Source organism: Mytilus californianus, unplaced genomic scaffold, assembly GCF_021869535.1.
Source record: "Mytilus californianus isolate M0D057914Y unplaced genomic scaffold, xbMytCali1.0.p SCAF_4, whole genome shotgun sequence".
Classification (NCBI taxonomy): Eukaryota; Metazoa; Mollusca; class Bivalvia; order Mytilida; family Mytilidae; genus Mytilus; species Mytilus californianus.
In genome coordinates this window covers 93,324,432-93,348,670 of record NW_026262690.1, presented here as the reverse complement: position 1 = coordinate 93,348,670, position 24,239 = coordinate 93,324,432, and the positions used below count along the sequence as shown (strand labels likewise).

General features: G+C 30.6%; 1 protein-coding gene and 1 long non-coding RNA gene across 2 annotated transcripts in view; one reads left to right on the top strand and one right to left on the bottom strand.

The window, feature by feature from the left end:
- LOC127737146 (probable serine/threonine-protein kinase DDB_G0268078) overlaps window positions 1–13,481 on the top strand; it is a 48,966-nt gene extending 35,485 nt beyond the window's left edge. Inside the window, exons 7-13 of the mRNA XM_052247678.1 lie at window positions 1,874–1,973; window positions 2,459–2,542; window positions 4,267–4,353; window positions 8,443–8,574; window positions 9,652–10,775; window positions 12,636–12,674; window positions 13,458–13,481. Coding sequence (XP_052103638.1) covers window positions 1,874–1,973; window positions 2,459–2,542; window positions 4,267–4,353; window positions 8,443–8,574; window positions 9,652–10,775; window positions 12,636–12,674; window positions 13,458–13,481 — 1,590 coding nt within the window. The remainder of the gene's footprint in view (window positions 1–1,873; window positions 1,974–2,458; window positions 2,543–4,266; window positions 4,354–8,442; window positions 8,575–9,651; window positions 10,776–12,635; window positions 12,675–13,457) is intronic.
- A 2,570-nt stretch (window positions 13,482–16,051) lies between these two features.
- LOC127698920 (uncharacterized) lies at window positions 16,052–18,881 on the bottom strand. The gene is made up of 3 exons (XR_007980979.1): window positions 18,061–18,881; window positions 16,350–16,385; window positions 16,052–16,243 (listed from the first exon to the last, which is right to left on the bottom strand). It is a non-coding gene; the product is annotated as an uncharacterized LOC127698920 (long non-coding RNA).
- Window positions 18,882–24,239: the final 5,358 nt, after the last annotated feature.

The window sequence follows — 24,239 nt, the reverse complement described above, 5'->3', positions numbered from 1 at the left end:
ATGAAAAATCATTTGACTAATCTGGTACCATTTAAAAAGATTATTAATTAAAAAAAATACAGGATCTAAGATCTAAAACCCACCACATTTCCATGGGACCTCTTCACAGTGGCTGTCATATTTCATGTTTTAATGTTTTTCGGTATTTGGAGAATTGAGTGTGAATGGCAGATCTTTGATTGTTTCTGCTCAATTTATTTACAATTTTTGTAGACTCATACGATTCAATGCTTGATATATTATATGGACACCAGTCTGTTGTTTTAGACTGCATGTTGTCCTCTATACATCTTGTTCTTATTTTTGTCATTGGGTTGCTGTAGAATTGAGGTATACATCTTTTTATTTATCCAATTAAATAAAATGAAACCTTTTTTATAATGAGACCAGTCCTACCAGAGTTAAATGGAATAATAATTTGAATTATTGCATTAGGTGACCCATCTACAAATCAAGATGGCCACCATTACTTTATACAAAATTTGACAAATTTATTTAAAAAGTCCTTCACATATTTTCTTGTGATGCTCATAATTTTTTTGTTTGCTAATGCAACATCAATAGAACAACACTTAACAGGACCATTAGGCTGGTATCTGTTTCTGGTATAATTTTGATGAGAGGAATGAGTCATCAGCACTGATGACAATGATATCACACATTCTTCCGTCTTAGAAATCGAAATAATATCAGTTTTATGTACCGGGTACATATATAAAAATAAGGAGATGTGGTATGATTGCCAATGAGACAACTATCCACCAAAGTTCAAATAAAATGGATGTAAGCAATTATAGGCAACCGTAGGGCCTTCCTCAATGAGAATAACACATACCGTATGGTTGGCTATAAAAGGCCCCGACATGAAAAATATGAAACAATTCAATTGAGAAAACTAACGGCCTAATTTATAACAAAACAATTTTGGAAAAACAAATATGACAAACATGAACCAACGACAACCACTGAACTACAGGCTCCTGACTTGGGACAGGCACATAAAGAATGTGGCAGGGTTAAACATGTTTGTGAGCGCTCAACCCTCTCCCTATCCTGGGACAGTGGTGTAACAGTACAACATAAGAACAAACTATAAAAATCAGTTGAAAAAGGCTTAACTCTAGAATAATTTAGGAATAAAAAGGAATACAAATAATACTATGTTATACTGTACACCAACTTATTTATATTGAAATTCAGCTATTGACCAAAAATTTATGTATTTATGTAATGATTATAGAAAAGTAAAAACAATAACCATGAATAACATATTAGCTGTGTTGGATAGAAATCGACCTTATGCAATTGCATGTATACATATACATGTATAAGACTCTGTTTGATTTCGGAACATTCGATTAATTAAGAAGGGTTCTTACAACAACTCAATTTTCAAACAGTTACAGACTTTCCATAAAGATTTTTTCAACCCAAAATAAGTCAACAGATGTATTGATATTCATTTGCATAAGGTCGATTTCTATCTGACACATCTCATATATGAATGAGGTATACTGTGGATTCATTATTTTTCGTTGGATACAAATTTTCGTCGGTACAGGTTAACCATGAATTTAAATGTTCAACGAAGTATAAATCATCTATGGGCTTATATGACAGACTTTGACAAAATCATGAAATCAAATATCCACAAATATACAAGTTTTCTTCAATCCATGAAAATTGGTATCCACAAAAAAAAATATAAATGAATCCACAGTACATCAATGACAGCAACCAAACAACACCAAAAAAGGTAGCACTAGAGGCCAAAATATGGTCTTCAACAATAGATAAGTGTCAATACAATTTGTCAAGCATACATATAAAAATAAGGTGATGAGGTATGTTTATTCTGCTTATTATTTTTCAGATGACTGAGATCTTAGGATTACTACCTACTAATGTATTCCAGAAAGGGAAATATTACAGCGAGTTGAAGAGTTTCACCGGAACTAACACGCAGGAAAATGGTAAAAACAAAAGATAATCTATTGTTAACCTTGCAAAAAATGTGTGGAAAAAAATTAAGTGATATTAATGTATCTCTGTGAAATGTGTCTGATAAAGCATGGTTGTTGCTATCTTGTATATTAACTCTATGACAATGAAATTCAAGTTTATAGAGTTCAATTACTTAACTGATGTGAATGAAATTTCTGCGAACAATTGATAAAATATCCATCAGATATTTTGTCCAATATAAATCTTAATTTACTGCTCCCAGACTTGATTCTTGAAAAAAGCTTCATCTGGTAATGCCAAAATGTGTGACCCCATTTTAATTCCTTCCATGTTGAACTTCCCTTTGTCAAAAACTTATAAAAATATAATGTCCTGCACACATATAGTAAAATTTATATTTTGATAATGCTAATTGGTGACAGTATTGAGGAGGAGTGTAATGATAAATAAGTGATCAATAGCACACAATACATCTGGTTCTTGTTTTTTCCAGTCTGTCAGGATTTAATGGATCACCTTAAGTGTAGAGATTACAAGTTTTGTTCTTTTTTGGCTGGCTGTTTGCAGTATAATCCAGGTAAGGAGTTATTCTACAAGATTTGTTCTTTTTTTGGCTGGATGTTTGCAGTATAACCCAGGTAAGGAGTTATTATACAAGATTTGTTCTTTTTTGGCTGGATGTTTTCAGTATAACCAAGGTAAGGAGTTATTCTACAAGATTGGTTCTTTTTTTGGCTGGCTGTTTGCAGTATAATCCAGGTAAGGAGTTATTCTACAAGTTTTGTTCTTTTTTGGCTGGCTGTTTGCAGTACATGTTTAACCCAAGTAAGGAGTCATTCTACAAGTGTTGTTCTTTTTTGGCTGGCAGTTTGCAGTATAATCCAGGTAAGGAGTTATTCTACAAGTTTTTTCATTTTTGGCTGGCTGTTTGCAGTATAATGCAGGGAAGGAGTTATTCTACAAGTTTTGTTCTTTTTTGGCTGGATGTTTGCAGTATAACCCAGGGAAGGAGTTATTCTACAAGTTTTGTTCTTTTTTGGCTGGATGTTTGCAGTATAACCCAGGTAAGGAGTTATTCTACTAGTTTTGATCTTTTTTAGCTGGCTGTTTGCAGTATAACCCAGGTAAGGAGTTATTCTGAAAGTTTTGTTCATTTTTGGCTGGCTGTTTGCAGTATAACCCAGGTAAGGAGTTATTCTGAAAGTTTTGTTCATTTTTGGCTGGCTGTTTGCAGTATAACCCAGGTAGGGAGTTATTCTATAAAAAGAAAGGCAGTCGTTGTGATCAAAAGGCTAATGTGAGGGTACCCAAATTGCATTTACTTTGACAGCTTTTCACATACGTTTATTTAAGACCCAGAAAAAAGTTTCCATTCTGTGTTTATTTTGTAGATGTATGCATACATACTATATACTGGGTAGTTTCACATATTTAAATTTGAATCCATACTGAATCATAGAAAAATAGGTTTGAACTGACCTCCAAACAACCCAAGATTCTGTACCTAAATTGCATCCATGCTTAAGTTCACTACCTTAAAAATTGAATATCTGATCTTTTGTTTTATTTTTTCACATTTTGAAAACAGTTTGATAATAGCCCATGCTTACTATTAATTTGGTAAGAAATGGATACCTTGGACATGTTTTAGTTGTTCATTTTCAAAAGTTGGCTTTTTGTGGACGTCGCATGAGACGTTTCCGTAGATTTCACTTTTTCACGTGATACATTATCAGTTGATATATAATGTGACAGTTTTGTGCATTTTAAAATATATTATGCTTTGTTGATAGATGTGCATAATGGTAAATTATAAAATACAAGTTATTTAGTCTCTAAGAAAAGGTTTCCACTGGAAAATGGGTGCAAATTGGGTACTCTGTGCAATTTGGGTAATGTGGCGTTAGTCTTTTAACCTTATTAAAATTATCTGGAAAGGTCACTTTGACAATCAAACACACATGGCTGAGTAAGAAATTACTTAATATGAATAAAACAAAATGATATCTAATTTATTTGATGGTTTGCTTAGGAAATCAATTTTAAACTCTTTGATTTCACTTTGAAAATCAATAACACTTCACTGAGTAAGAAATTACTTAATATGAATAAAACAAAATGATATTTTATAAATTAGATAGTTTGATTAGGAAATCTATTTAAACTGTTTGATTTCCAGATGAGCAAATGAGCCTGTTTGAAGTCAGTAGGTCAGGCAGTATTTATTAAGATTTTTAAAGGCATGGATGACTTTCGTGTTTCTTCAGTAATTGAAATTGAAAAATAATTCTTTAATTTCAGACAAAAGATTTAAACCAAGAGAAGCAGCCCTGCATCCGTTTCTAGCATCTGAGCTTCCTATAGGATTTCTTATGGGGTCCAATACAGGTAACTAATATACATTACATATGAGTTGTTTTTGTTAAAAAACTTGACCCCCAGGCCACAGGGTAGCTTTGGTATAGAAAAATGATTACCTGTAATTTTTCTATCTTGTAGTAAAACCCTTTCTGAAGAGTCATATTTACAAGTGTGAAATACATAAACTTTATCAGGCCAAAAAAAAAAAAGGTGTTTTTCGGTGGCGTGCCCCCAAAAAATAGGGTCAGCAGGTTAGGATTTTTTTTTCTTCAATCAATCTCATCATGAAGTTCATTGAACCCTTGTTCGTATGTTTTTGAGTGTTAAACTGTCATGGACGTTTGTTTATGTGGCATTTCATCCACTGAACTGCTAGCAAACTAGTGATAACCAGCCATTTTGTTTATTATGATTCACAGTCACTAAAAGGCTTTTACATAACTTTTTTTTTTTTAAGTTGGAGTTGGAGCCTATAAATTAGGGTCTGTCGGGCTACTTGAAACACAATTTTTTTTTTGCCTCACTTTAGTAATTGCACTATGGGTCAATGGATTTTGTGTATCGGTCAGTTTGCAATCAAAATGATGACAGAACAGTGCAGATTAAATGACTAGGTCAGACTTCATCCAAATTCAGATGCATAATACAAACATCATATAAAATGTATAATATCTATCAATAGTCTTAATTTCAATAATCCATTGAAATACTTTTTGAAGTAATATCATCATGACTAGTTAATCATTGATATAAGTGCACGATTTCCAGATGAAGGTTAGTGTTATCTACGGGTACTTCGGCTTCCTACACCATTAAAAATGGCCGCAATGATATAACTAAGAATAATGAAAGTGTCATTAAACACCAACAATCAATCAATCAATATTGATACACAAAATAAACAGTAAGATAAGAGGGGAGAAATACATTGAAACGTCATAAAAATGTTGATGTCAAGGGCAGACAACTATGTCAATGTTTACCACACTTGGTTCAGACAACTCTTTCTGATGTTCAGAGTCAGAGGTCCGACAGAGGTACTTCTCTTTTAACTACATATAAGAATAAGTTGATTGCTTGTGTGTACTAAAATGGTATTTGATGAACATCTGAGTATGATCTTAAATGAATGGCACACCTGTTTTCCAACAGATATTTTTTTTTACAGCTGGATGACCGACATTAGTTTCACACTAATGAATTCAGGTAGAATTTCAGCCTGACATTCTTGCCTAACACTGCTGGAGATATATCCATACATGAAATTAAAGTTCTATGATTAAATATGTCAATTCACACATATATGATAAAAGCAGTATTTATTTATAAAAAAAACTCATCATTATTACTTAGTATTAACTTTATTATTAGAAAAGACGACACATAACTAGGTTCATTCACTATAATCAGTCCATCAATCCTGGATGCTTGAACAGGAGTGGGTTCATTAACTCATAATTTTTGCCCTAAAAAAAACTTTAAAATTTAACGTGTGATAATGTTGTGAAAATTTGATGAAAACAAATTTTAAAATGTCCAACAGGTTCAGTTAAAAAATACACTCAATCTATCAATATTGGCACACATTATTAACAGGAAGATAAGAGGGGAGAAAAACATTGAAATGTCAGACAAAATGTAGAGGACAAGGGCCAAACAACTATGTCAGTGTTTACCATACATAGTTCAGACAACCCTTTCTGATGTTCTGAGTTGGAGGTCAAAACGTACAGAATAAATATCACTTTTTTTGTCCGAGTATATACTTACCAAAATGCCAGTCTTTTTCAGACATTGTACACACAATTTGAATGAAAGGATGAATCTTTTTAGTTTTCAATATTTAAAATCAAAGGTGTCATGACTTAACCTTTCCATGCAAATAATCACAATGAAGAGAAAGTAATGGTTATTTAGCCGATTAAACTTAATAGATCAACTAAAAAACCGGGTCAGAGTTCAGGGTTAGAGCATGGTATATTTGATGAACAACTTGGCCACAACCAAACCCAGAGACAAGCCTGATTTGAGTACATGTATATTTAGCACAAACACTATTTCTGGGTCTTTATTTTTACCACTTCAAAAGAGCAACCTTATTCATTGTGACCTGCTGAGTTCTATGTTATGATGTGGTCTGGATGCATGTTTAAAAATTAACACTAAGAACTAAATTAATACTTTCAAACTTCATATTTCTCATTTAATTATTTACTTCCTATTTCCTACATTAATTGATTGATTGGTGTTTAACGCCACTTTCAGCGTTATTGTGCTATTTTGTGGCAGTCATTTTTTATTGGTGGAGGAAGCCGGAGTGCTCAGAAAGAACCACCGACCTTTGGTAGGAAAAATTACTATCTTATTCAATTAAGAGTGGAGTTGAGCACACCTGCCACATGCAGGATTCAAACTCGTAACCTCTGTGTTGACAGGCTAGTGATACAGTAGTTCGACTACCAATTTCATAAACTGTACTATCAAACATCACCATATAAGAAAAGTTGATTTCTATTTGTTTAGGTGTACATGTACTAAAGAGTACTTTGAAGTTAATTATTAAACACCTGTGTATGATTTTAAACAAGTAGCACACCTGTTTCTAGAATAGATATATTTTTCACAGCTGGATGCCCTACATAATATATTAGTTTCTCACTTATGAAATCAGAGATAATTTTAAACTGCCATCCTTGTCTAACATTCATGCATAAAATTAATTAAAGTTTCATGATTAAGTATGTCAATTACTCAATTCACATATATATGATAAAAACAGTATATATTTTACAAAAGCATGAAAACGATCATCTGTATTTGCCTAATATAAGAATATGGAGATGTGGTATGATTGCCAATGAGACAACTATCCACCAAAGTTCAAATGAAGTGGATGTAAGCAATAATAGGCAACCGTACGACCTTCAATAATGAGAAAAACCCATACCATATGGTCGGCTATAAAAGGCCCTGACATGAAAAATATGAAACAATTCAATTGAGAAAAGTAACGGCCTAATTTATAAGAAAACAGTTTACAAAAAAACAAATATAGCAGACATGAACCAACGACAACCACTGAACTACAGGCTCCTGACTTGGGACAGGCACATAAAGAATTTGGCAGGGTTAAACATGTTTGTGAGCGCTCAACCCTCCCCCTAACCTGGGACAGTGGTGTAACAGTACAACATTAGAACAAACTATAAAAATCAGTTGAAAAAGGCTTAACTCATCAGATGGATACAATTAGAAATACATCTAACAAAATCACAAAGTGGACATGGACGGGTACTTATATATCCCAAAAACAAAAAGACACTATAAGTACAGATCTGAGAGTACTCGCAGTTACTGACAGCTAGTTCAAAGCCAATAACAACTAATGAAAAAAATCATGTATCTAAGACTAAAATATCAATCAGTACACGTCCAACATCCAATGGATTTAGTGTAAAGACGTCAATAACAGCCAGAGAAAAACATGACCTTGTGCAATGCCAAACTACAAGTATTTACAGATTGTTGTACCGTGAAAGTACATATGTGTAATATTTAGTATAATCTATTATTAGAATAAACAAACCATAACTGGGTTCTCATGGTGATTCTTCTGAAAAGATGGGGCCCCAAGTTGTATTGTGATGCTATGAACTGAGTATAGGAATCAACACATACAAAAAAAAAGAAAAAACAAAATTCCTAATCTAAATTTCAATCCCAACCATTTTGTTTTGAAAGGAAGAATAAAATGATGAGTTGGACTTTGATATCAATTTTATTCAGATTTATTGACTCACAATGGGGAAAATGATGAATTTCTGAAGTCTTTTGAAAAATTAGTTAGTGAGAATCCTGCCATGAGTAGAAAGTAAAGTATCAGACGACCATTTTTTACTGTATACCATTTATCATATTTTTATATGCCAGTATTTCACTGTAATTAGACCATATTGTTATGATGCCACTATTTTTAGCTCACAGGTCTGAAAGATGATTTAAACTTAATTATATTAACTTATTGAATTTTTCTGGAAAATTTTACCCTCTAGATTACTGGTTATTAATATATTGACTTCTAAATTCTTATAATGAAATTGTTTCTTCTTTTTCTAGACAAAATATATCCTTCAGTGTATGTACCACATTACAGCCACAGTCCTCATGTGGCATCAGATATACAGAGAAGTCAGCCTTCCTCCTTGGATTTATTGAAATTAGGAACATCTATAGTGGATACCGATAAAAGTGATACATCTAGTCACAGCTCAGGGTGTCGGGTGGCGATAGTTGATCCTTTAAGATGTAATGAGGAATGTCAAGATTTTAAAGAAATACAAGAAGAAAATTTGATACAAGACTCCGGGAGAAACCATGATAGACAGAGGAGGTCATCTGATATGGAAAATGTTAATAACAATAACAGTTCGAGAAATAATTATTTAAAAAAAATAAATCTGAGAGACCAAAATAGAAACTGCGACAATCACCACACTCAAGTTATTCACCTTTCTACTGTATTTAACAAACAAAGTCCATTACTTAGAACATCGGAAGGAAGAGATGAACACCGTCATCCTGTTACATTTGATAAAAATCTACAAAAAGTAAAAAGCCCAAACAAAAATGTTCAGCTTGAAAGACAAAACACACCAAAACAGTATTTAGGTATACCCAATAGAATAAGAAGTGACGAAAAACTAAATCAAGAAAAAAAATCGTTTCACAAAAAAGCTACTAAACTTGAAACCTACTCTGATGAAAGAGTTTCAAATAGTCCCCAGTTAGAAGAATCAGTGGAGCATGTAAATTTTGAAAACAATCTAACAAGAACACATCCAGAAGTCAAAAGGAAATGCAGAAAAGGATATGTTTCGTCCAGTGAACAAATTAGAATGATGTATTGGCCAAGATCACCAGATGTGTCAAGAGCAGGAAGACATCCGATTATAAATAACAAATCATTTGACAATGAAGAACTTTTATATAAAACTAAATTAGAACAAAAGAAGCTGATTACAAATGATAAGGATCAAGAAGCTTTATATCAAGGTCATGTTGATGTTACTTCAAAAGAGTTTAGTACTGAGGTCAATTTAAAACGCCAAGAGTGTGATGTACACACAAAACTGATAGAAGATCTTGAAAGATACAAAAGGAGTTCAACAATGCCGTCAAGAAAAAGGGGGACCTCAGATTCAGATAGGTTAAAACAGAAAAGGAGACGATATTTAAAACAAAATTTTAAACGTTCAGACATAGTAGAACATGAAGTGATGTTGGATGTAAATGATTCTGCATGCAATGAGCCTGGACCTGATCAAGAGTGTCTTCAGTCTGAATTGACAAAAACAGTCAGTAGTGATCGTAACTATGGAGCCATGTCTGAGGAAAGAAAATCCTCAAATAGCAAAAATTTGAGACCAGGATCAAAGATGTATGAATTGTCAAATGTAAGAAACAAGGGAAGACAAAGGTCCTTGGATATTGCAGAACAAAGTGGATATCAAACAAAGGAACTCGATAAAACATATACTGTTAGAAGCAACAGTTTCAGTAGTAGAGTTGTCAGTGATAAGTGCATGACTGAAATTTCACGGCAAATTGATATGAAAAGAGATAATTGTAGGAAATCTTTAAGTAATGCCTTTAAAGAAAAGAATGAGGATTCTAATTGTTTACATCCCGTGGTTTATAAAAATTCTGATGATGGAAATGTCATCAAACAAAAACAGCAAATTAAACTGACGACATCTGACAAAACTGAAAGATTAACTTCAGCTGAAACTGGTCTATCAATGTCTGACAAAACTGGTAGATTAACATCTGATCAAGAAGGAAGAATATCTTCAAGTTCTGCAAGGAAACCAAAAATTGCTAATAATACAATTGAAAGAGATATCAGTCCAAGTGTTGAATCCATAACTATGGAAAGGGAGGGGAATTGTATTCAAACAGGGGAAGCAGATGCAAATAGATACTTAAACATTGAAGGTAAAAGATCTTTAGTAAACAGTGCAAATGAAAAATTCAGAAAGAGACTTATGTTTTCTGAGGCTTTAAAACCTAGAAAGACTGCTTTTTCACTTAACAAAGACAGAGAGAAAACAAGAGAGAAGAAAAAGTTTGTTCGTGCTAGCAAAAAACTAGTTGAAGATTTTATTGGAGACAAAAATCCAGTTGAAAAAAATTGTAATGTAGACAAATTACAAGTTGGTGATAGTTTTATTGCAGAGGATGATAAGAACTCAATTGATCCTTATGAATATGAAATGACTCCAGATGCAAAGAGAGGTTTTATCAACATGCAAAGAAAAGAGGAAAGAAAAAGAGTGAAATCGGCTAATGATAAGGAAGAGTTGGCAGCTAGTATGACAAAAAAATCTGGACCCCGCAAAACTGTTAATGAGAAATCAGACACCAAGCAGACTGTCAGTAAAAAATCAGGGGTATTTGCTGGTAATTTTGATTATTCTGTCAATGAAACCATCTCTTTAGGAAATAAACATTTCTTGTCTAGTCCATCAGACACAATAGAAAAAAGTAATCGGAAAAGCAATGGCATGAACGCAAATTTAAAAAAGGCTGACATGATAAGCAGTCAGACTGGCAGTAAAAGTTTTGGAACCAACAATATTGGTAGAAAATCAGGAATATATAATTCTGATATAATTTGCGATGAAACAATGTCTGCAGAAAGTAAATTGTTTAAAAATAAAACTGTTAATAGTAACTGCTTCGAGGATGAAAAAAATAGTGTTAAATTGAACAGGGTGACCCCACAAAAAAGATCTAGTGAAGCAATTACCAGTATTGACAGGAACAGAAGAAAGAATGTATTATCTCCTTTATATCAAACTAATGTACAGCAAAAAGCGGATGAACTTTCACCTCTTCAGCGCTTCAACGCCCAGTCATCAAATAGACCATCTACCAGTATACAACACGTGTCAAACAAGTCACCATCTACCAGTATACAACACGTGTCAAACAAGTCACCATCTACCAGTATACAACAGGTGTCAAACAAGTCACCATTACATTTGCTTCAGTTTGGAAGAGAACATGAGAAAAAATCATCCATGTCTGAAGAATCATCCATTGCTGATCAGAAAGTGGTATTCAGCAGTCGACACAAATCAAGTGGGAAACCAATCATATTGCCTAAAAAATTCACATCTCTGAACACAGAATTAATGGAAAAATTCAAAAATCAAACTCTATCTAGACAGTATTCTCCTTCCAGTGAGAAACATAATGGACCATCAAAGTCAACTGATCAAAGCAGTTCATCAAGGAAGAAGTTTAAATTGATCAGTCCAGCAAGACCAAATAGACTGAGAAATGTTTTCTCTCCTGTCTCTAGATCAGGTGTTTTATCACCAAGCAGTGATTGTGTCAATTTGATAATGGTTGAAGATGAATTAAAGGTAATAACATAATATTTTTATGTGATGATTTTTTCTTTTTTTATTCCATTTAACACCCATCAATAAAAAGGAGAAGGGGCCGCATTAAAGTCCCCTTTTTGGCCCTGAAAAATCAAGTTTTTATGCCCCACCTAGGGGCATTATGTTTTTTGGTCTGTGCATCCGTTCGTTCGTTCGTCCGTCCGTCCGCCCATCCGTTTATCCATCCGTCCGTCTGTCCCGCTTCAGGTTAAAGTTTTTGGTCAAGGTAGTTTTTGATGAAGTTGAAGTCCAATCAACTGGAAACTTAGTACACATGTTCCCTATGATATGATTTTTCTAATGTTAATGCCAAATTAGAGTTTTGACCCTAATTTCACGGTCCACTGAACATAGAAAATGATAGTGCGAGTGGGGCATCCGTGTACTATGGACACATTCTTGACTTTCTTGTTGAGAACTATTTCAAATTTGCACATTATGTTTGGAAATGCATACGGTCAAGAAATATGAATGAATTACATAAAATTTTTTGATGTTATGACAACGAAATTACGTCATAATAAGCATCTTGGTTAAGAAAAAAAAGAAACTCTTGAATTAATGCAGTTTTTCATCCATATTTCTATTGTGGAAACAGCCAAGAAGCATTAAAATAATTTTAGAGCTTTATTAAAGCTACTTTCAAAATTTCATTTAATATAAAGTAGTTTCTTAGGTGCACACATACTTTTCCAATGCAAAATATAACAAAAGGTCAATGTTACTGTTAAATAATAAAATAGAAAAATTTAGCAAAATTAATTTACCTGTAGCAAAACATTAAAGTATAAATATACAACTAAATTATGGTGTAATGTATTTATTTTTACTTCACTGTAGTTTGTATTTATGTTTTAGGCTGCTTATGGTGCTAATGGAAATTCTGATTCAGATGAGGTAGGTAAAACTAATATGTTTGGAAAAATTGATATGGGAAGGGTGACATCTGACAAAATGACACAAAAAACCAACAAAAAACCCAAGCCACAGCATATTAATGCTATTTGTTCTAATTGGGTGGTACAGAAAAAGGGATGGAAGAGAGGAAGAGATCAAGAGCGGTTTTAAAATAGTTCTATAGGTAGTGGGGGCATCACTCTTCATCATAAGAGTTTAGATTTTGTATTAAATTTTCATTGTGGTGCTTTCTGTAAAAGAAAAAAACTGCCTCCTTCTGTCCAGCACCAAACCCCACCAAAGCCATATACAAATTGTAAAATCTTCAACAATGAGTTAAAAATTTGGTATAGGAAGTTGTTTCTCATGATATATTGAATCATAATTGATAATATAATCATCACTTAGACTGCCTTTCTTTAATACCTTCAATGATATTAAGTATTCTGTTTAGAAAAGAGGCAACAAAAATCATAGTAGAAAACAAAAAACGATGAACAGACAAACAACAGTTTATAAAATACTACATAAAAAATAAAGACTGAGAAACATGAACATAACAAATTATTATAAGAATTGAATGCAGATTTAGTCAGATTTAAGTGAAAAGAAAGAGAAAAACAAATTTTTTTTTTAGCAAAGAGGGCATCCTCATTCATATGATTTAAACTTACAAAATTTTGATTAAGTTTGCTTTCTAGGTATTAAAATTCTAAAAATTGAGAAAATACTTGTTCAAACATTGTTATTAAATATTTTTCACATTAATCATTCTGTTTTCAGGAAGTGATGTTGCTAAGTATTTGAAAAGAATGTATACAGACAGTTGTCATGGAAACCTGTTAAACTTCATAAATCACAATGTTTATGTCTTTTGACTAGTGTCCAGTTCAGTTAATAAATGGCTGAACAAGTTTAAGTATAGAAACAGATTGTAAAATATAGAAACAGTTTACCCCATGTGTAAATTGTAAGATATAGACAGTTTACTCCATACCTAAATTGTAAAATATAGAAACAGTTTGCTCCATACCTAAATTGTAAAATATAGAAACAGTTTACCCCATACCTGAATTGTAAAATATAGAAACAGTTTACCCCATACCTAAATTGTAAAATATAGAAACAGTTTACCCCATACCTAAATTGTAAAATATAGAAACAGTTTACCCCATACCTGAATTGTAAGATATAGAAACAGTTTACTCCATACCTAAATTGTAAAATATAGAAACAGTTTACTCCATACCTGAATTGTAAAATATAGAAACAGTTTACCCCATACCTGAATTGTAAAATATAGAAACAGTTTACCCCATACCTGAATTGTAAGATATAGAAACAGTTTACTCCATACCTAAATTGTAAAATATAGAAACAGTTTACCCCATACCTGAATTGTAAAATATAGAAACAGTTTACCCCATACCTGAATTGTAAGATATAGAAACAGTTTACCCCATACCTGAATTGTAAAATATAGAAACAGTTTACCCCATACCTAAATTGTAAAATATATAGACAGTTTACTCCATACCTAAATTGTAAAATATAGAAACAGTTTACTCCATATCTAAATTGTCAAATATAGACAGTTGACTCCATACCTAAATTTTAGAAAATAGAAAGTGCACTCAATACCTAAATTGTAAAATATAGACAGTTTACTCCATATCTCAATCGTAAAATATAGAAAGTGTACTCAATACCTAAATTTTAAAATATAGAAAGTTTACTCCATATCTTAATTGTAAAATAAAAAACAGTTTACTCCATACCTTAATTGTAAAATAAAGAAACAGTTTACTCCATACCTTAATTGTAAAATAAAAAAGACAGTTTACTCCATACCTTAATTGTAAAATAAAAAAGACAGTTTACTGGTTGACTCTATGGAATAACCGTTTCACAGATGATATCGGATATGTTCCTTATGTCGTAACTACAATACCCTTCCCTTTTCACGAATGTGACTTACTGAATTAGACTATTTACCGGATTAATAATAACATAAGCAACACGACGGGTGCCACATGTGGAGCAGGATCTGCTTACCCTTCCAGAGCACCTGAGATCACCCCCAGTTTTTGGTGGGGTTCTTGTTGCTTAGTCTTTAGTTTTCTATGATGTGTCATCTGTACTATTATTTGTCTGTTTGTCTTTTTATTTTGGCCATGGCGTTGTCAGTTTGTTTTCGATCTATGAGTTTGACTGTCCCTCTGGTATCTTTCGCCCCTCTTTTTTTACTCCATACCTAAATTGTAAAATAAAGAAACAGTTTACTCCATACCTAAATTGTAAAATATAGAAACAGTTTACTCCATACCTTAATTGTAAAATAAAGAAACAGTTTACTACATACCTTAATTGTAAACTAAAAAACAGTTTACTCCATACCTTAATTGTAAAATAAAAAACAGTTTACTCCATACCTTAATTGTAAAATAAAAAACAGTTTACTCAATACCTAAATTGTAAAATATAGAAATAGTTTACTCCATACCTAAATTGTAAAATGAAAAACAGTTTACTCCATACCTAAATTGTAAAATAAAGAAACAGTTTACTCCATACCTATATTGTAAAATATAGACAGTTTACTCCATACCTTAATTGTAAAATAAAGAAACAGTTAACTCCATACCTTAATTGTAAAATAAAGAAACAGTTAACTCCATACCTTAATTGTAAAATATAGAAACAGTTAACTCCATACCTTAATTGTAAAATATAGAAACAGTTTACTCCATACCTTAATTGTAAAATATAGAAACAGTTTACTCCATACCTTAATTGTAAAATAAAAAACAGTTTACTCCATACCTAAATTGTAAAATAAAGAAACAGTTTACTCCATACCTATATTGTAAAATATAGACAGTTTACTCCATACCTTAATTGTAAAATAAAGAAACAGTTTACTCCATACCTTAATTGTAAAATAAAGAAACAGTTTACTCCATACCTATATTGTAAAATATAGAAACAGTTTACTCCATACCTTAATTGTAAAATAAAGAAACAGTTTACTCCATACCTTAATTGTAAAATAAAGAAACACTTTACTCCATACCTTAATTGTAAAATAAAAAACAGTTTACTCCATACCTTAATTGTAAAATAAAGAAACAGTTTACTCCATACCTTAATTGTAAAATAAAGAAACAGTTTACTCCATACCTATATTGTAAAATATAGAAACAGTTTACTCCATACCTTAATTGTAAAATAAAGAAACAGTTTACTCCATACCTTAATTGTAAAATAAAGAAACACTTTACTCCATACCTTAATTGTAAAATAAAAAACAGTTTACTCCATACCTTAATTGTAAAATAAAAAACAGTTTACTCCATACCTTGATTGTAAAATAAAAAACAGTTTACTCCATACCTTAATTGTAAAATAAAAAACAGTTTACTCCATACCTAAATTGTAAAATATAGAAATAGTTTACTCCATACCTAAATTGTAAAATAAAAAACAGTTTACTCCATACCTTAATTGTAAAATAAAAAACAGTTTACTCCATACCTAAATTGTAAAATAAAAAACAGTTTACTCCATACCTTAATTGTAAAATAAAAAACAGTTTACTCCATACCTTAATTGTAAAATAAAAAACAGTTTACTCCATACCTAAATTGTAAAATATAGAAACAGTTTACTCCATACCTTAATTGTAAAATAAAAAAACAGTTTACTCCATACCTGTATTGTAAAATATAGAAACAGTTTACTCCATACCTAAATTGTCAAATAAAAAACAGTTTACTCCATACCTTCATTGTAAAATAAAAAACAGTTTACTCCATACCTATATTGTAAAATATGGAAATAGTTAACACCATACCTAAATTGTAAAATATAGAAACAGTTTACTCCATACCTATATTGTAAAATAAAGAAACAGTTTACTCCATACCTTAATTGTAAAATAAAGAAACAGTTTACTCCATACCTTAATTGTAAAATAAAGAAACAGTTTACTCCATACCTGAATTGTAAAATAAAAAAGACAGTTTACTCCATACCTAAATTGTAAAATATAGAAACAGTTTACTCCATACCTTAATTGTAAAATAAAAAAACAGTTTACTCCATACCGGTATTGTCAAATATAGAAACAGTTTACTCCATACCTAAATTGTCAAATATAGAAACAGTTTACTCCATACCTTAATTGTAAAATATAGAAACAGTTTGCTCCATACCTAAATTGTCAAATATAGAAACAGTTTACTCCATACCTTAATTGTAAAATATAGAAACTGTTTGCTCCATATCTTAATTGTAAAATATAGAAATAGTTTACTCCATACCTTAATTGTAAAATAAAGAAACAGTTTGATCCATACCTAAATTGTAAAATATAGAAACAGTTTACTCCATACCTTTATTGTAAAATATAGAAACAGTTTACTCCATGCCTAAATTGTAAAATGTAGAAACAGTTTACTCCATACCTAAATTGTAAAATATAGAAATAGTTAACTCCATACCTTAATTGTAAAATAAAGAAACAGTTTGCTCCATACCTTAATTGTAAAATATAGAAATAGTTAACTCCATACCTTAATTGTAAAATAAAAAACAGTTTACTCCATACCTTAATTGTAAAATATAGAAACAGTTTACTCCATACCTAAATTTTAAAATATAGACAGTTTACTCCATACCTAAATTGTAAACTATAGAAACAGTTTACTCCATACCTTAATTGTAAAATAAAAAACAGTTTACTCCATACCTTAATTGTAAAATATAGAAACAGTTTACTCCATACCTAAATTTTAAAATATAGACAGTTTACTCCATACCTAAATTGTAAACTATAGAAACAGTTTACTCCATACCTTAATTGTAAAATAAAAAACAGTTTACTCCATACCTTAATTGTAAAATAAAGAAACAGTTTGCTCCATACCTAAATTGTAAAATATAGAAACAGTTTACTCTATATCTTAATTGTAAAATATAGAAACAGTTTACTCCATACCTAAATTGTAAAATATATAAACAGTTTACTCCATACCTAAATTGTAAAATATAGATAGTTTACTCCATACCTTAATTGTAAAATATAGAAACAGTTTACTCCATACCTAAATTTTAAAATATAGACAGTTTACCCCATACCTTAATTGTAAAATATAGAAACAGTTTACTCCATACCTAAATTTTAAAATATAGACAGTTTACTCCATACCTAAATTGTAAACTATAGAAAAGGTTTACTCCATACCTTAATTGTAAAATAAAAAACAGTTTACTCCATACCTAAATTGTAAAATATAGAAATAGTTTACTCCATACCTAAATTGTAAAATAAAAAACAGTTTACTCCATACCTTAATTGTAAAATAAAAAACAGTTTACTCCATACCTAAATTGTAAAATAAAAAACAGTTTACTCCATACCTTAATTGTAAAATAAAAAACAGTTTACTCCATACCTTAATTGTAAAATAAAAAACAGTTTACTCCATACCTAAATTGTAAAATATAGAAACAGTTTACTCCATACCTTAATTGTAAAATAAAAAAACAGTTTACTCCATACCTGTATTGTCAAATATAGAAACAGTTTACTCCATACCTAAATTGTCAAATAAAAAACAGTTTACTCCATACCTTCATTGTAAAATAAAAAACAGTTTACTCCATACCTATATTGTAAAATATGGAAATAGTTAACACCATACCTAAATTGTAAAATATAGAAACAGTTTACTCCATACCTATATTGTAAAATAAAGAAACAGTTTACTCCATACCTTAATTGTAAAATAAAGAAACAGTTTACTCCATACCTTAATTGTAAAATAAAGAAACAGTTTACTCCATACCTGAATTGTAAAATAAAAAAGACAGTTTACTCCATACCTAAATTGTAAAATATAGAAACAGTTTACTCCATACCTTAATTGTAAAATAAAAAAACAGTTTACTCCATACCGGTATTGTCAAATATAGAAACAGTTTACTCCATACCTAAATTGTCAAATATAGAAACAGTTTACTCCATACCTTAATTGTAAAATATAGAAACAGTTTGCTCCATACCTAAATTGTCAAATATAGAAACAGTTTACTCCATACCTTAATTGTAAAATATAGAAACTGTTTGCTCCATATCTTAATTGTAAAATATAGAAATAGTTTACTCCATACCTTAATTGTAAAATAAAGAAACAGTTTGATCCATACCTAAATTGTAAAATATAGAAACAGTTTACTCCATACCTTTATTGTAAAATATAGAAACAGTTTACTCCATGCCTAAATTGTAAAATGTAGAAACAGTTTACTCCATACCTAAATTGTAAAATATAGAAATAGTTAACTCCATACCTTAATTGTAAAATAAAGAAACAGTTTGCTCCATACCTTAATTGTAAAATATAGAAATAGTTAACTCCATACCTTAATTGTAAAATAAAAAACAGTTTACTCCATACCTTAATTGTAAAATATAGAAACAGTTTACTCCATACCTAAATTTTAAAATATAGACAGTTTACTCCATACCTAAATTGTAAACTATAGAAACAGTTTACTCCATACCTTAATTGTAAAATATAGAAATAGTTAACTCCATACCTTAATTGTAAAATAAAAAACAGTTTACTCCATACCTTAATTGTAAAATAAAGAAACAGTTTGCTCCATACCTAAATTGTAAAATATAGAAACAGTTTACTCTATATCTTAATTGTAAAATATAGAAACAGTTTACTCCATACCTAAATTGTAAAATATATAAACAGTTTACTCCATACCTAAATTGTAAAATATAGATAGTTTACTCCATACCTTAATTGTAAAATATAGAAACAGTTTACTCCATACCTAAATTTTAAAATATAGACAGTTTACCCCATACCTTAATTGTAAAATATAGAAACAGTTTACTCCATACCTAAATTTTAAAATATAGACAGTTTACTCCATACCTAAATTGTAAACTATAGAAAAGGTTTACTCCATACCTTAATTGTAAAATAAAAAACAGTTTACTCCATACCTTAATTGTAAAATAAAAAAAAGTTTACTCCATGCCTAAATTGTAAAATATAGAAACAGTTTACTCCATACCTAAATTGTAAAATATAGAAACAGTTTACTCTATACCTAAATTGTAAAATATGAAACAGTTTACTCCATACCTAAATTGTAAAATATGAAACAGTTCACTCCATACCTAAATTGTAAAATATAGAAACAGTTTACTCCATACCTAAATTGTAAAATCTAGAAACAGTTTACTCCATACCTAAATTGTAAAATATAGAAACAGTTTGCTCCATACCTTAATTGTAAAATATAGAAACAGTTTACTCCATACCTAAATTGTAAAATATAGAAACAGTTTACTCCATACCTAAATTGTAAAATATATAAACAGTTTACTCCATACCTTAATTGTAAAATATAGAAACAGTTTACCCCATACCTGAATTGTAAAATATAGAAACAGTTCACCCCATACCTTAATTGTAAAATATAGACAGTTTACTCCATATCTTAATTGTAAAAAATAGAAAGTTTACTCCATATCTTAATTGTAAAATATAGAAAGTTTACTCCATACCTAAATTGTCAAATATAGAAACAGTTTACTCCATACCTAAATTGTAAAATAAAGAAACAGTTTACTCCATACCTTAATTGTAAAATATAGGCAGTTTACTCCATATCTTAATTGTAAAATATAGAAAGTTTACTCCATACCTTAATTGTAAAATATAGAAACAGTTTACTCCATACCTAAATTGTAAAATAAAGAAACAGTTTACTCCATACCTAAATTGTAAAATATAGAAACAGTTTACTCCATTCCTAAATTGTAAAATATAGAAACAGTTTACTCCATACCTAGATTGTAAAATATAGAAACAGTTTACTCCATTCCTAAATTGTAAAATATAGAAAGTTTACTCCATACCCAAATTGTCAATATAGAAACAGTTTACTCCATACTTAGGATAATTTTACCATTTGTTAGCTCTACTTATCAAAACTAATTGATTTTATCTGAAAAAAAAAAATTTGATAACCCAATAAAATTTTGATATGATTCAAATGAGAATTTCATAGCAATAATATATCAATTTTTAAACAAAATTCTTAGGACAGGTTTTTGTTACTGAAAATAGTATGTTTTGTAATGAAATGACAAAGGAGATCTATTGATGTCAGTAGTTTAGTTATTTCACATCATAACTGTTGCTAGATCATTGTAAAGTGTTCATCTAAAATGCAATACCAATTTTTACTGTCATTTGATATGTTACACTCAGCATTGTTATGTACTCAGGATCAATTTAATATTTATAGTGTAAATTGTAAATATATTTATTATCTTTTTTTGTTAAAAACATGGTAGCTATTTGACTTTAATGTTATTGTTGTATATTAATGATAATGACTTTTCTGTATGCATTACAATTCATATATTTTTTTTTTTACAAAGGAAATCCCAGGGTATATTAAAGTATAGATTGGTTTTCATCTTTTCCCCAATCAGTCATGATGTTATTTTAGGATTTTATATGAACCCAAGGCCTTATAGCCGTGTGTCTGAAATGAGTAGAAGGAATTTTGTGAACGATATGCAAAATGACTTCTCATAATCTTTTAAACATTATCCAATGCAAAATACTTATTCATCTTAAAAACAAATTGTCAATGAATTTAATTTAAAATTAACTTTAAATTGTACATAGTTTTTCGATTGACAAATAGTTCATGTTTTAAGATATATATCATAAATGACTCAGGTTTATATCAGCTTGTACAAAATGTTGGAATACTTTTAATAATTTCTTCATGATATTGAACTGTGTAAATATTTACCGACGCCATCACAAGTTGGTTGACCGTTATGGAATATCCGTCCCCTTTTCCACGAATGTGACCTACCAAATTAGACTTATAACTGGGTTGTACTAACATGAGCAACACGATGGGTGCCACATGTGGAGCAGGATCTGCTTACCCTTCCGGAGCACCTGAGATTGCCCCCAGTTTTTGGTGGGGTTCGTGTTGCTCAGTTTTTAGTTTTCTATATTGTTTTTGTGTACTATTGTTTGTCTGTTGGTTTTTTTTAGCCATGGTGTTGTCAGTTTATTTTCGACTTACGAGTTTGAATGTCCCTTTGGTATCTTTTGCCTTTCTTTTTGGACCACTTTGACTTACGTTTTATGCAATATGGTAATATTATTGTTTAGTAAGTGGATGGCAGGGTTGGCAATGTTTTACCCAAGTGAGAAAACCCAACTAGATGCTGACTGCATGATCTTTAATTGCAATGAAATAAAGTTATCTTTACCTTTTGATTTGTAACATATTAATGAGCAGTACTGCATTGAAAATCAACACATAGGAAGCCAAAGAGCTGTGATATTACAACTTAAATAGTCGTACATGATGATGATGAGGGATTGGCTCTTAATGACCAGAGGCAACTATTATATGCATATTTGGACAAGAACATGCTAATGTGATATGAATATGATTCCTGCTCTGTACTTGACCCTACTCTCTGAGCTGGATTTTGAATGTGCTATTTCATAAGGTAACAGTCTGCAGGAAGACATGTCTAACTAACCTGATAGAGTATTCTAATTCTAAGCCAAACAGTCTGCATTGATTCCTAAATACAGCATGCTTAGCAGGGAATTAACAAATACTAATTTTCAAGTCTGGTTTGTGTGGCCAGGGATTGAACTCAAGACCACTGAGTTGTTGAGTTGTTTAAACAGTTGTAGAGACTATGGTGTCATTTAATTGTATGTTTTTCTTATCAATTGAATATTTAATTTATATTATAAATCTATTTTTTTTATATTTGAGATGAATACGGCAACAACCAGCATTTAGTTTGTTTGTGTTATTTTGTATTGTGATAAATTAAAAATTTTTTCTATGCCAATTTGTGTCCAATAAACTTGACAATACTGTACTTTTAACCTTATAGTCCTAAATACTTATCTACCTTGATAGCATAAAAACTTGTAAACTATTTTCAATAATTTCTAAGGTTTTTCTAACCTGCTGTGAATGTCTGGAAGTGGATTATGAGTGGTTTTCTGGTCAAGTAAAAGTGCTTTCTTTTTTAAACATACTTTAAACATGATCAGGGGTTCAAATTTGCTTTAAATAATGGAAGGTCCAGGATCATTTGAAATTTTAAGTGAAGGGTCCTCCATAAGAAATCAATGGTCGTGTATCAAGCATCAGTTTAAAGAATGGTAGGTCCTTGACTTTTTGTGATTTAAAAATGAAAAGTCCTCTTCTAGAAAAGATGGGTCCCGGACCTTGGACCCACACTAATTTGAACCCCTGATGATAATGTAAAAACTTTGTCACTATAGTACAGCACGACTCAGTCAGTGGGATTGGTCTCTTGAAATTTCACACTGAAACTGAAGTGCATGTACCTTATCAGAAAACAACATTAATTGTTGACGACAACAATACTGCTTTGCTTCACATTATTGGTTAAAAGCAAAACAAAAATAGGATAAACTTGATCTACATTTTCTGCATTGGTGATAATGTTAAGCAATAGGGTCTAAATTTAATATCACCAATTTTGATTGTAAACAGATGGAGTTTGCATTGTTACATTGTAATGCATATCTAATAAATCAATTATTTATATTGTGAATTCATTTATTATTATGTTTGATTGTAGTATGGTAGCTATTTTTTTAATGATAATTGTTAAATATTTATTATTTTCTAGGATAATGCCAGTATTTTTATTGTTGATTTCCTGTAAATGTAGAATTTCATGTGTATTTGTTATAGCAAAACAGTTATGCAAAATTAATGTTCTATATGTAGAATATGATGAACAGAAATAAAAATGACATTTCCGTCTTTCATATGATCATTGTCCATTTTCATGGTTAAGTGACTACTTGAAAAAAAAAATTTTTTGTAATGTTAATTTCTCTCTTATGAGTAATAGGATAACTTTATTTAGTATGTGCGTACCTTGTACCTCATGCCTGACAGACAGTAGTCATCTGACCTCGACCTCATTTCATAGATCAGTGAATAAGGTTAAGTTTTCATGGTCAAGTCCATATATCAGATACTATAAGCAATAGGTCTGCTATATTTTGTGTATGGAATGATTGTAAGGTGTACATGTCCAGCTGGCAGGTGTAATCTGACCTTGACCTCATTTTCATGGTTAAATGATTAAGTTAAGTTTTTGTGTTTTGGTATATTTTTCTAATACTACATGCAATAGGTCAACTATATTTGGTGTATGGAAATATTTTACGATGTACATGTAAGTCTGGCAGGTTTTATTTGACCTTGACTTCATTTTTTACAGTTCATTGCTCAATGTTAAGTTTTTTGTGATTTGGTCTGTTTTTCTTAAACTATAAGCAATCTGTCAACTATGTTTGGTGTATGGAATGATTGTAAGGTGTATATGTCTGTCTGGCAGGTATAATCTGACCTTGACCTCATTTTCATGGTTCATTGGTCAGTTAAGTTTCCTGGTTAAGTTTGTTTCTTAGAAACTATAAACAATAGGTC